Genomic DNA, 13939 nt, shown 5'->3' on the forward strand with positions numbered 1-13939 from the left:
CAACATCTGCCACAAAATCAGTACCACAAGTTACCCACCACACACTTCAAAACTACACTCATTCAAGACCCTTTCTTGCCTCAAGCCTTACACTGAACAAGGCCAGAGCTCTCACATACATGACTACTGGACACCAAGAGAAAAGACATCCGCACCTTGGCATAAACCGTTTTTTTTTATGGCTGCCAAACCTTGATTAAAACCTGATCTGACAACATACTTAGAGAAGTCTCAGAACCACACAGATCACATCACTGAGATGCGTCAGACAGGTTCAGACATGTTGGGTAAAGCCATCATCGACTTCTCTGTTATCTTCAGACTCTTTCTCATAAAGGCAGACTTTTTGCATCCCAATAAGCAAAATGTCAGTCATGTAAAATTTTAGACTGCCAGACAAAACTGGCTGGAAAGTGTTATAATTCCCCATTTCCCACGAGACACTAACTCACTTTCTGTTCATGAGGTAGTAAAGAAAACGCAATCAAGGGTGCTCCTCGCTTGAAGTGTTCAACCACTGACACAGGAACTTCAGAGACATGAAGCGTGACATACCAGCCCACCTGCCAGAAGAAAGCAGAAAACAATCATGCAGTTACCCTTAAGGTCTCAACGATGATGAAACATTTCTCCAAATACGTTAAAAGTCTCTTAAGACTACCACAAAGCCAGTCCTCATCCTTCCACATTAATTGCCTTTCACACGTTTCAACTACCCAGATTATGCTTTTTCAGTTAACAACTCTGATATCTCTTCGTTCCCAACATCACTCTTAGCAGTGACGCAGGAGTTCCTCTAATTATGCTATGGGCAGCACAAAGCTGATTAAGGTACTCGCATTAATAGAAGGAAAAAAGGAAGGAAAAAAAGGAAATTATAGGGATGAACAAAGGAAAGCAGCCACCTCAGCTCCTTCAACCTCTTTTTCTTCGATCTCTTTAAAGATGCGTCTCCTAGTATTAAGAAAGTTCTGAAACTGAAAGATGCGAGCATAATCTGGAGGAAGGTTTTCCTTAGGATCCCATGGAGATGTCCGGAAGCTCTTGAGACCTCTGTATTTCTGAAACCTAGGATGTAGAATAGAAAACATTTTAAAGAAACTAATAGTCAAATTTACACGATGCTACTTAACCCTTTCAACCCACTCATCTCTTAAAATGGTGCAATGGAAAAAAAAAAAGGAGTTCCGTCGTGGCTCAGTAGTAACAAACCAGACTAATATCCATAAGGATAGGAATTCAATCCCTGGCCTCACTCAGTGGGTCAGGGATCCAGGGTTGCTGTGAGCTGCAGTGTAGGTCAAAGACCCAGCTCAGATCCTGTGTTGCTGTGGCTATGGCGTAGGCCAGCAGTTATAGCTCCAATTCAAACCCTACCCTGGGAATTTCCATATGCTGCATCTATGGCCCTAAAAAGCAAAAATAAATAAATATATAAAACGGTGCAATGGATTGGTGGTATCACTGCAACACCAGGTTGCAGGTTCAAACCTCAGCCTAGTACAGCAGGTTAGGGATCCAGCGTTATCTCTGCAACAGCATGGGTTCCATCCCTGGCCTGGTGCAGTGGCTTAAGGATTCAGTGGTGCTGCCCCTACAGCTTGGATTCAATCCCTGGCTCTGGAATTTCCATATGCTGAGGGTGCAGCCTAAATAAATAACTGTGGCTTAAATAACTATGGTTTAAGAAGAAAAAAAAAAATTTTTTTAAAGAAAAAAAAAAATAAAATGGCTAAGGCTCTAGCTTAAAAGAAGTCACTATCTCTCAAAGTAACCTAACAGCCTAAGTCAGGACCACCCCCTAAAACAGCTTGTAACAAGTATTTCAGAACCAAACCCCAATGGCTTCCTGGTGCCTATCAGGGGAGTGGCTGTTTACTCTGACTAACAAGGTCCTTGATAAAAGCCTTACCTCTCTAATATCCAACATAAACTCTGGGGCTTTAGTCACTCATTGTTGGATCAGACAGGAACATCTCCATCTTCACTCGTTCATTCTCCCTCTTCTACCCAAACTTCTCCAAATTTTCAAGTGCTACATACTTTAATCTTAGCTCTAAAGGAAACGTTCGCTAATTAACCGTAATATTTCTCCTGCGTTAAAGTACTGTAACATTATCAGTTTGTACTACAGTCTGGCATGTGAATATGTATTAGGGTTTCCTGTGTGTCTCACCTTCCCCTATAGTGTTAGCCCTTCAGGAGCAAGAATAATGTGTTTTTCTTCTTTTACACACACTGACATAGTTCTGAGGCACGTTAAGTTTTAAATAAAAACATACTGATTTCAGACTTGTTGACTGACCGAATTCTAGCAGCCACATCACGTGGGGTATCTACTTCATCTGGAAACATCTCTTCCAGTCTTTCTTGTTTATACTTCTCCAGCATTTTTTCCTCAACCTCTTCATCCACTTTCTCATCATAGAGATCATCACGCTCAGACTCTCCCACAGTCATCGTTTCACATTCCTCCTCCTCTTCTTTTTCACTACCCTCATCCTGTAGAATGAAGGATTTCAAGTTCAGAGGAAACCCACTTCTCTACCTTAAAGGCCATTAAGCTAAAGATAATTTTACTGGATACCCAGTCCAAACCAACAGCAATTCTCGTAGAGACTAAGTTATAAAATGAAGTCTCGTTCCTGGCAACTACAAAGTCATTCCTCAGAAACTGACCACACATACACCTTAAGGTCAGGACTGCACCTGGCCTTGCATTTGCGGCTGTACAGAAGTTGCCCAAGGGCCCATGTCCTTACCTGAGAGTCTTCTTCCATAAAATCCTCATGTTCTATATCATCATACTCATCTCCTTCCCCACCACTTTCGCCATCCTCATCCAAAATCCATTCAGCCTGATAAGCGGATGTTCCTTTGGGAACCTTTTTTACCACCTTGGAACTTTCCTTCAGTAAGTCTGTAAAAGCCCAAATGAGTCAAGTAAGTTATGGGCCTCCTTCCCTTTATTACTCTGGGTATTCTCACATAGGTAAGATACTAAATATTGCTAGGAACTCTGGCAGGCACTATGAGTAGAACAGACTACTTCCAAATTTAGTTCAGCTGCCTCAGAACTAGTAATACCTGCACAGCCAAATAAGTCTTAAAATTAATCAGAAGTTGTTAATCTCTTCATTAGAAAACAGTAACAAGTAACTTTGAGAAACTGGAGTAAAACTGTGTCCAGTGTTTGCTTTGTGCAAACATCCAGCCTTTGGAGGTGAGAGAAGACAGATCCTGAAATATTTCCTCATCCCACTCTACCATATAGGGTCCTCACTGTGAGCAGCTGGATAAAACCCACGATTCTAGGCCCAGTGAATCTCAAAGTCTGCCAATACCAACCCTGTGCCTCACTCAGCTCCTCCTCCGTGGGCCAGGTCTGTTCACCCTCCATTGGATCTGGGATAACTTCTGTTAGCAAAGATTCTTGTTTATCAGGGTCTGCCTTCATTAGGACCTTAAGGTCTTCTTCCATATCAGCTACAGCATCTGCAGCACAAATCTGAAAACAAACAGATGATGGTCAAACACTAGCCCAAAATCTACTAAATCTAACATTATGATCAGAAAGATCTAGAAATAACAAAGACCTCAAATAGAAGAACAGAAAGCCAAACCTTGTCAAAAATTTTCAAGTTTCATGTTAACCTCTATTCATTAGACTACTCTTCCATCTCTTTTCAACTAATAAATCATACTCACCCTTCTCAATAACTGGCTCAGATTTGATCTCTTCCGTGAGGCCTGCCATTCTACTGTCTCATCTTCCACTACAGGTGTATACCTCAACCACACTTTCGCAATCTTTACTTCATAGGTGTTTGCCATTTTTTTCTGACCCAATTAAACTGGCTAAGGAAGGAGACTACAGCCTGGGTGTATCTTCTACAAACTCAGAGCCCACTGCTATCTATGCAAGGCATCTACAAAGTGCTGGATAAGTATGCGATACGTCAACCTGTTTGTAGTTGACCGTTGCCTTCTTCTGAACTAGGATTTACCTCCAGGGACTAGTGTAGTTGTGCAGGTGTGCAAACACATTGCCTTCTTTGAAGTTAGTTTCCACCCTGTGTCAACTTATAAATTTACAATATGCAGTCTTTTAAGAAAACAATCTTGGAATTCCTGTTGTAGTTCAGCATTAATGAATCCAACTAAGATCCATGAGGACACACATTCGATCCCTGGCCCCACTCAGTGGGTTAAGGATCCAGGGTTGCTGTGAGATGTGCTGTAGGTCAAAGATAGGGCTCGGATCTGATGTTGCTGTGGTGTAGGCTGACAGCTGCAGCAGCTCCAATTTGACCCCTAGCCTGGGAACTTCCATATGCCATGGATGTGGTCCTAAAAAGAAGGTGGGGGGTGGGGGGGTAGGCATGGGGAAGAATACCAATCTTACCTCCATTGCCATGTCTGGGTCCTTCGGAGACTTGATAACTCTAGGATTTAAAGGGAAAGGGTCCATAGGGGCGTCTATCTGTTGCATCTGGAAATCACCATGTCCAATAATATGCAGCAAGCTATTTACATTCAGAGCCTGTCCACGAACATAGCCTGAGATTTTCAAGGTGCCCACCAAGTTATTCTCTTCACTAGGCACAAAGTCAGCAGCATGAGCAAATAGGTAAGCTCGCCGATCTCGAAAGGCAAGATGCCGTTGCTTCTGGTTGGCCAACTGCCTGAGCAGCATCCCTGCTTCCTGCTGAGTATCTAACAGGAGGAGTTTGTCATCAGGAAAGCGTTTCTCCACTGCTTTACTTAACTTCTTTCTGGCATCTGTTTGTTTCTTTGGCGGGAGGCCAGAAACTCCCTGGACGGCCAATGCTGTGAGTGAAAGAAAAAGGGCTTTGTGACCTGTTGCTTCACTATATCAAAATCCCCCCTTCAGTTCACAAACATGCCAACTTATGAGCCATAGATAACTGAGTAACCCCACACTCAGCTACCCTAAAAAATTTTCACAGTAAAACCAAACTTCCTATTCTTCTTCCTCTAGGCAAAGGGCAGTCCAGAAATAAAAAAGCAACTTGATTTAGATTAAAAAAAAAACAACAACAACAAAACAAAACCTGCAAATAATGGACCAAATTTAGGCCATACATGTACAACACACAATCAGCTGAATACAACCTCCCAATTGTATCAAGCATCAGGCAAATGAAAGGTGCACAATAAGTGTTAATTAACTTCCTTCTTTGCCCTCCAATATTTTCAACTCACTTACTATAAGTTGGAAGGCCCTGAGCAAAGAGGCAGGAAAGGCAGTAATCCCCGGTGCTATCCCAGCCTTCCAGTGGATCAAGGAGGAACAGGATGGTATCAGCCACTTTAGCCATGTCTAACACAGTATGCAGGTCCCCTATAAAAAGAAGACAAAAATCGGTAAGAAATAGAAATTGACAACAGTACATTATACAAAAAAAATAGTACCAATGATACTCATAACAATACAAAATATTGTTGTATACTCTAACCTGGCCTTGCAGATGTGAAAAACCACCGATGTTTCAAGCGGGGACATAACAGCATAAAACTATGAGTGCTTCCCCATTCTTTCAAGTGTACTGTTCCAGTGTCCCTATCCTGAAGCAGGCGAAAGGCCTCTGGCAGGGAAACCCTGCTGTGCAGGGGCACCACCAGTACCTGATGAGGAGGGCCATCCTTGCTGCCAAGCTGTCTCTTTTCTGCCAAAACCTGAGGACAGAAAGGATCAAGAGAACATCTCTATGTTCCAGTATTGCATTTCCAACAATGGATGTCCACCCCTACCCTCCAACCAGTATCTCTTGTAAAACGTATCATGTATGCCAAGGGGGTGGGCAGGAACTAAAAACAAAGCAAAGAAAGCTCTAGCATGAGTCTGGGCCTGCATGCCTGACATGTGCTGTAGGGTTACTCTCCATCCCCCGCCCATTCCCAGGGTCACATTTTCTAGTTTTTTAGACATTATCCGCTCAGAAAGGTTGTGAAGCCACACTACTCCCCAATCCCCACTCCTCTCACCGCCTCCTTTTTCTGCTTTCGGAGCTGGCTGGCGCGATGCCTCTGGTCTACTCTGCTAAGATCTTTTCTCACCTTCTTGCTTAGAGTTTTCAGAGCTAGACGACCTAGAAGGATATTAGAAAGGACTCTTGGGCAAAGGTACTAGCAGAAGACCGGCTTCAGGCCGGAGATAGGAGGTAAATTCTGGGCATGGAGAGAAGTAGTTAATGTCGACCAAACAGCCCTTCTTCCTTCAACCCTATCTTCTCACCCTTGCCGTCCCGCTGCGCGGATCCACGACCACGATGCCGCCCGCCTTTGTGAGCTTTATTCTGCTGCTTGAGCGGGCCGGAGCGATGGGCCGCCATGCTGCCGCTCACATGTACCAAGTCAGCACTACTTCCGGAACAGGCCGAACGCTTCCGGCCCCCTCAGTGGGGGCGTGTCCTCCCCTGGCGGGGTGGGGCGCCACGCGTACTCTCGCGAGGATCTCTGCTACCCGGTAGTGAGAGCTTTGAGCTAGCGTCTCCGCAAAACCTGCACGTAAAGTTTCCCCTGTGGTAGTTTGCTGTTGGGTGCTTCAAAACGGCGGGTGTAGAGTCAAGGTTTGGGCTCTCGGTCTCCCTTGTATTTTCATTTTTTGCGCTGTTCTCTTAGGAAGATTCTCCATTCGTGCGTTAGAAGGCAAAGCCCCTCCTCTCAGCTTCGTTTAAGCCGCTCCTCAGTTTGCTGCAGCAGGTGTCCTTTATTACTTTAAGCAACGTTGCCTCGCCCTCCATTCCCAGGTGGGGCTGTTTAAATCTACAAGGCAAATGGTGTGGACGGCGCAGGTCTCACCTCCACAGGCTCCGTAAAAGCTCCTGTTCGTCTCGGTTACCCCAACCCGCACCCCCGCCTCCAACGTAGCTGCAAGAAGGGACAGGTGGGACGTGGCGACCCCTCGGGGGTAGGACGGCTGATTTTGATTCTCGTGCCCTCAGGGCTGACGAGCCTCTACAGGTTGGGGCGGCCGCGCTCCCGCTCATCTCCCCACAGGCTTTGCAGCTGAGGGCGCCCGGCTGGCAGGAGGGTTTGAAGAAACGCTAGCATTCCGCGGACTTTCTCCCAGCCATGGGACTAATGTCTTCCCCGTGGCCAGACTCGAGGCGCTGGGGGCCCCAGCCCTTCCCGTCGGGAAAACGAGCGGGTAGGAATCAGGGACATCTAGCTGGATGGGGGCTAGCTTCGGAGCGAAGGACTCTGCCCTCAGTCGCGGGGTCCCGGGCGCGCCCCGCCTCCTCGCCCCGCGCTGTGCTAGGCCAGCTGCTGGCCCTCACAATGCGGGTTCGCGCCCTCGGGGCTGGAGCAGCGCGCGTTGCCATGACAGCGGCTGGCGTGGCGCGCGCCCCGGCCTGCCGCCCGCAGGCGCGCACAGCCTCCCCCCGCCCGACCCCTCCCCCCCGCGTGGCTGAGCGCACCCCCCCACCCCGCCCCCGGCTGTGGGAAGGGGCCGGGCCAGCCTCCTGACGTCTGTGTGGGGCTCGGAAGATGGCTGCGGAGCCCAGCACCGGGCAGTGGCTGCGGCTGCAGCAGCGGGCGGGGAGCGCGGCGGGCGGGGGCTCCTCCTGGTGCGTGGGGCGCTGAGCTGAGAGGCGCGGAGGCGGCGAGGGCGCGTGAGGGGCTTCGGGGGCCGCCGGGCACCTCCTCCCAGTCAGCCGCCGCACGATGGGCAGCGCGGAGGACGCAGTCAAAGAGAAACTGCTGTGGAACGTGAAAAAGGAGGTAAAGTCAGGGCACCGACCCCCGGGTGCTCGCGTCCTTGCCCCCGCGGCCCGGGGGACTGACAGATCGGCGCCCATCTCCGGACGCTGGCCTCGGGCGGGGGCGGGGTCCTGGACTGGGGTCTCACGCACCACTCCGGGTCAGCGGGCAGCTCCCCTCGGTCCCCGGAGCTAGGCAGGCGCTCCTAGGCTTGTTTGCTCTGAGATCCCGCAGCTCCCCGCCCTGTGGCAACCGGCAGTGCTGGGAGAGCGAGACCGAGGTCGGGGGAGGGGTGCCGGCGATTTCTGGAGAACCTGAGGTGCCCATTCATTATCCGCGCCGAGTGGGGAGGGGGCGGGGCCCCGCGCGGGCCTCCACGGCGCTAAACTGGTGACTTGGGGGCTTAGCTCGGGTTTACCCTACACCCCATCTGGTTATTTTTCTGAGTCGCGACTGCAGGAAGGTTCGCCCGCACACCTTCACTGCTTCTCACTCCACGCCCACCTCCATACCCAGAGGCTAGGGGGTTTATTGAGTATGGTTAAAACTCAGGATTTTTTCCTCTTTTGAGGAGCCCCCTCGCCCTGTCAGAAAGAGAAAAAGCCTCTCTCTGTACTGTACTAATGTCCTTTACTTTGACCCTGCCCTAAAGCCCATTTCAATTTCATGGGGGAGGGGGAGATGTGCCCATGTGAATGACTCACCCACATCTGAGAGCTAGAGAGCTCAAACCTACAGAGTGGATTAGGAATGGATTAGGCCTCTGGATGGAGCCTTACACTCCTCCCACCTACCTCTCTGCCAGATGTGTAAACTCCACGAAAGCAGGAAACCCATCTTTTTTTGTCCAGAATTGTATCTATGCCCGGCATATTTTCTTTTTGGTAAATAAGTCTATTGATACTGGAGACTGCAAAGTCTGATAGGAATGCATAAACTTTGGAATAGCCTAGACCTACCTCTTTGTTACCTTAAATAAGTTACTTAACCTTTGAGTCTCATTTTCTTCATCTAAAATAGGAATGGTGGAGTTCCTGCTGCGGCACAGTGTGTTAAGAACCTGACTAATATCCATGAGGATGTGGGTTCAATCTCTGGCATTGATCAGTGTATTAAGGATCCAGGGCTGCCGCAAACTAGCACAAATCGAAGATGCAACTCAAATCCCACCTTGCTGTGGTGTAGGCCAGCAGCTGAAGCTCTGATTTGACCCCTAGCCCAGGAACTTCCATATGCTACAGGTGTGGCTGTAAAAAGACCAAAAAAAAAAAAAAAAAGGAATAGTGATATTTACTTCATACATCTTGGTTCCTTTACCTTTTCTTAGAGTTTCAGGACGGGAAAAGACTCTAGTTTATTATAAAATCCTAAAAAGCTCTAGATGGTTCTGCATTAGGGCTACTGTGCCTAACATTTGTTTCCTTTTGGCAAAGAGGTAGTTGAAACCATCACCTTTCCAACTTATTGTGGGAAACTTCATTGTGCTTTTGCTGCAGAGTGGCCATAAAGGGGGGGGGGGTTAAGGCCAGGAGTACATCAGCTAGCATTTAAGCCCCAAATTTGGTCTCCCCGAGGAAAAGAGAAATCTCAAGTCTCAGTGATTATCCTCAGGAAACTAGTGAGTGACAGAGACTTATATGAACAGTATAAAAAGAACAAAAAATGAAGCCATACCCAATCTATGGGCAGATGGGCTAGGATTGTTAGTGTGTTTTGAATTTGAGGAGGTTAGTCAGGAATGATGGGAAAGATTTTGGGGGAGATGGTATTTAGAAAGCTATCTGTACTACTTCAGGAATTTTTTTTTTTTTTTTCTTTTTAGGGCCACATCTGTGGTATATGGAAGTTCCCAGGCTAGGAGCCAAATTGGAGCTGTAGTTGCTGGCCTATACCACAGCCACAGCAACGAAGAATCTCAGATGTGTCTCTGACTTATATCACAGCTCACAGCAATGCCAGATCCTTAACTCACTGTGAGGCCAGGGATCGAATCCGTATCCTCATGGCTCCTAGTTGGGTTGTTACCACTGAGCCATGATGGGAACTCCTCAAGAATGATTCTTAAGCAAATGTGAGAAATGTCCAGAATATGCCACAGCCATGTATATTACCTGACAAATGTTGACCACTCTGAACTGTTAGTTCCCTTCCCTTTTCAGCACTTGATTTTGAGAGAAACATATTCTCTTCTTCCACAAGTAGAGACAGTGGGGGTAATTGTAGGCAAGGCTGGCTTTTCACAAAGGATTGGTAGTATAATTTTAGGGGCATCTGTTAGGTCCTCCTAATCCAAAAATCTGCCCCAACAGCCTGCTTCAGATGCCTATGGGTCTTTGAGCTGTGTCATTGTGCTCTGTTTAATGCAAACACCTCTTGGGAAGTAATCTAGGAAGCTTTTAACAATTTAGAGTTGCAGGATCGATCTGATCCCGCTTTACCTAACTGCTAACCATGAGTGCTTTCCAGCAGGGAGGAGATTCCAGATCCATTCTTCCTCCTCCTCAGGTTTTAGACGCTCTACCACCCTCCAAACTGCACAGTCCACAGTGAGGGCCTTGGGAGAAAGGGTGCATCAGGACACAGGACACTGTCCAAAGAGTGGCAAAAAGACTAGCTCTGCCCAGAGCTTAATTGATCTGTAAGATTTTATACTGGGATTAAATTAAGCCATCCCTCTGATCATCAGTATTAGTATTTGTCTCCTGGCAGGATCCCCCAGGGCATCAAAAACTGCTAAGTACAGATGAGCCTCTGATCCCTATTCTCCACAGCAGGGCACTTCCCCTGGGTTGGAATATCTGCGCTGATTGGCTGGTGGGTTTGTGGCATCTTTTTTCCTGGCTGCCTTTCCAGTATGCATAGAACTATTTGTACTGAAGAAACAGCTCAGAGGAGATTCAGGTCCCTCCCATTGCTATCATCTACTCTACAAGTGTCTGAACCCAGATCAGGAATGCAGAATCAAGCTATTTACTTGCTCACAGGCCTCCAATCGATCAATCAGTCAATAACAATGCTGCCCATTTATCCACAGGTGAAGCAAATCATGGAAGAAGCTGTCACCAGGAAGTTTGTGCATGAAGATAGCAGCCACATCCTTGCTCTGTGTGGTGAGTGAGTGACTGGGGGATGATAGGACAGGGGTTTAAAAACTGAGGACACTGTCCTGGGGCCAGGGAAGGATGAGTCCTCAAGGTTTAGTAGATCGCAAGTCACTATCACCTCAGAAGCTTATGGACTCACCTTGGGTCCCATCCCAACCTACTGAATCAGGATCTCCAGGGCTAAAGAATCTATATATGTCCAGTTCTCAGAGACAGTAGTGCTTACATTTTAGCATGCATTGGAATCACCTGTCAGCCTCGTTTAAACGGATTCCTGGGTCCTAACCCTGGAGTTTCTGATTCTAGTGTGTCTGGGGTGAGCCTACGAATTTGCATTTCTAACAAGTTCACAGATGATCCTGATGCTGCTGCTGGTACAGAGCCACACTTTGAGGGCCATTGTCCTAGGTAGTTGGGTTTGGGAACTACTCCTCTGGTTTATTCTTACGTTAACTTTGGGGAAGGGTCTGTATGCTTTCTATGCCACATCTATTTTCTGATTAATCCCACGTGTGTTTCCCCAGCCTCCCAACCCTCCAAGCACTTGATTGGATGCAAAACAACATGAGTGTAGAGTAGGAAGGATAGCAAAAGCCTTCCCTTCTTAGAAGGAAGAAAGTCGGTAATAAACCAACACTTCCTCCTCAGTGTGAATACTTTTGCCTTTGTAGGAGCAAGCCTGTGCCGACACACAACTGAGTTTTCTTGGACTTCTAGGAATTTGGCCTTCCATTTGCCATCTTTATGTTGTTTTCCTCAGCCTCTGAGATTGGTGTTTGTGGAAGGGAGGTTGTCCATCTCTGAGGGGAAGGAATGAAAAGAGCAGATAAGGAAAAGAACCCTTTTGACAGTAGTGTGGTGAGGCCGATAGAGCTGCCCTTCCCATCAGTCCAGCAGCAAACTCTGTAGGGGAAGGTCCCCCAGGTGTCTCCAGGTTAGGGGAACAGCAGTGACCGAGTCTCTGTTTACATTCTGTGGGCAGGCAGACAGAAAACGAATGCACTCATAAGTATATCTTGCAATAACAGGTATGGTAACACCTATGAAGAAAAGCAGAGAAAGGTGGGAAGAGGTGGCCTGTGAACAGAGCCTAAGTGACAGGATTCAGACAAATCCTGGTGTTCTGCTTACTTCGCAAGTTGCCTTGGACAAGTTTTTTAATTTTTGTCTGTTAGTTTCTGCCTTAGTTTTGCTTAGTTTGCTCCTGTAAAAATGGGGTGGGAGCCCCACCTCAAGGAATTTGGAGGGGAATTGGGATGATGTAGGTGAACATTCCTAGCATTGTGAGAGCTCAGAAAAATGTCTTTCCTTCTCCTTTGGATGTTAAGGCTGAAGTTAGGTTTGCAAGATTCGAGGTCCTACTATGTCATTTTGGGTAAGTTTCCCTGGTTCTTTGAGATGATATAACAATTCACAGGTTTGCAGAAGCAGTCTGATGCCACCTTTTTCTCAGGCAGAACCCTTGCTAGGGGAAAAAGCATGCTAGTCTCCCAATAAGTAACTTTGAAGAGGACTAGGACCCTACTTCTTTGCACCTGTGCTGTGTTGCCCTGATGTCGGCCACTGTCTGTCATCAGAAGGACTCTGCTCGTGGCCCAGTTAGGCATGCCATGGTGCTAAGCTTCATCTAAAGCACACACAGCAAACACGCAAAACAATAAAATATCAGGAACAGATTGTGCATGGGCGCCACATGTGGGTGGCTATAGGGGAATGGGGGACAAGAGGCAGGAAAAAAGCTGTGGGCGTCCCACCATCAGGCCCATTAGGGTGAGAAGAAACTAATGCTCTCCTCTCATCAGTCCCATGGCCTGCAGGAAACAGTAGGGCTTTCACATTTGCCTCTTGCCTAGGAGCCCATGGCTCTTTCCAGCAGGCAGGAATATCACCTCCAAAAGGAGTGATTCTGCTACTTTTAGCCCATTTCAGTTGCAAAAATAGAATGAGGGTCTGTGAAATAGACCCAAGTCTCCAGGGTTCTAAGATAAGCCGAGGAGCACTCTTCTGCTGGATTTCAAGAGGCACCTTAGGTCAAAGTGCAAAGTGAAATGCCCAAAGGATTGGATGAGAAAGGTCCTCATGAGTGGCTGGGCAGGTGTGGGACAGCAGGCAGTGGTGGGGATGGGGTGAGCTAGGTAGCACTTGTCAGGTTTGAAGGCGGCAGCCACGACACGCTTTTGCAGGAATGCCGGCCCGGACTTTCTATGTCCTTTGTTTTAAGAGAAGCCAGAAGTCTGGGTTTTTATATGAAATGTCCCAATTTTTAAATGCTGATAACTAGTTCCCATTAAAAAAAAATTGTGTGGGCTAAACAGAAGGCATCTGCAATCCTCTGCCAGTTTGCTGCCTCTGCCTTGGGCTTAGTGCACAGTCACTGAAAGGAACGTTAGCAGGAAGGCTGCCAACAGCATAAAGCTAGTCAGGTTGGGGCCTCAGAGACCCACAGGAAAAGGCATCCTTATACTTAAAGATAGTGTTCAGTGGTGAGGTGATTCCAACTTGGGCTCAGAATAAGTTTCGTTTAAGCACTGATTATCAACTTTTTTTCTGGAGTTCCCGTCGTGGCTCAGTGGTTAAAGAGTCTGACTAGGGGAGTTGCCGTCGTGGCGCAGTGATTAACGAATCCGACTGGGAACCACAAGGTTGCGGGTTCGGTCCCTAGCCTTGCTCAGTGGGTTGGGGATTTGGCGTTGCCGTGAGCTGTGGTGTAGGTTGCAGACACAGCTTGGATCCCACGTTGCTGTGGCTCTGGCGTGGGCCAGTGGCTACAGCTCCCATTAGACCCCTAGCCTGGGAACCTCCATATGCCGCAGGAGAGGCCCAAGAAATGGCAGAAAGACAAAAAAAAAGAATCTGACTAGGAACCATGAGGTTTCGGGTTTGATCCCTGGCCTTGCTCAGTGAGTTAAGGATCCGGCATTGCCGTGAGTTGTAGTGTAGGTTGCAGACGAAGCTCGGGTCTGGTGTAGCTGTGGCTCTGGCATAGGCCGGCGACTACAGCTCTGATTCGAACCCTAGCCTGGGAACCTCCATATGCCACGGGAGCAGCCCAAGAAATGGCAAAAAGACCAAAAAACAAAAAAAAAACAAAAAAAAAATTTTTCCTG

General features: G+C 47.6%; 2 protein-coding genes across 12 annotated transcripts in view; one reads left to right on the forward strand and one right to left on the reverse strand.

Moving 5' to 3' along the window:
• Positions 1-7307, reverse strand: part of TSR1 (TSR1, ribosome maturation factor) — a 13317-nt gene extending 6010 nt beyond the window's left edge. The window contains exons 1-10 of one of the 2 annotated variants that reach the window (XM_021067603.1): positions 6260-7307; positions 6010-6113; positions 5481-5700; positions 5231-5365; positions 4406-4830; positions 3349-3508; positions 2763-2920; positions 2306-2502; positions 906-1068; positions 453-563 (exon numbers count right to left, since the gene is read on the reverse strand). In XM_021067603.1, the coding sequence (XP_020923262.1) occupies positions 453-563; positions 906-1068; positions 2306-2502; positions 2763-2920; positions 3349-3508; positions 4406-4830; positions 5231-5365; positions 5481-5700; positions 6010-6113; positions 6260-6356 (1770 nt within the window). In that variant the 5' untranslated portion in view covers positions 6357-7307. The remainder of the gene's footprint in view (positions 1-452; positions 564-905; positions 1069-2305; positions 2503-2762; positions 2921-3348; positions 3509-4405; positions 4831-5230; positions 5366-5480; positions 5701-6009; positions 6114-6259) is intronic. The other variant, XM_021067604.1, reaches the window with a different exon arrangement.
• The window catches only part of SGSM2 (small G protein signaling modulator 2), a 46078-nt gene continuing 38597 nt past the window's right edge, over positions 6459-13939 (forward strand). Inside the window, exons 1-4 of one of the 10 annotated variants that reach the window (XM_021067594.1) lie at positions 6467-6593; positions 6774-6910; positions 6988-7174; positions 10763-10838. In XM_021067594.1, coding sequence (XP_020923253.1) covers positions 10775-10838 — 64 coding nt within the window. In that variant the 5' untranslated portion in view covers positions 6467-6593; positions 6774-6910; positions 6988-7174; positions 10763-10774. Of the gene's footprint in view, positions 6594-6773; positions 7750-10762; positions 10839-13939 lie in introns of those variants that run through there. The other 9 variants (XM_021067601.1, XM_021067598.1, XM_021067600.1 and 6 more) reach the window with 9 other exon arrangements.

The sequence above is a fragment of the Sus scrofa genome, chromosome 12, assembly GCF_000003025.6.
Source record: "Sus scrofa isolate TJ Tabasco breed Duroc chromosome 12, Sscrofa11.1, whole genome shotgun sequence".
Taxonomy (NCBI): Eukaryota; Metazoa; Chordata; class Mammalia; order Artiodactyla; family Suidae; genus Sus; species Sus scrofa.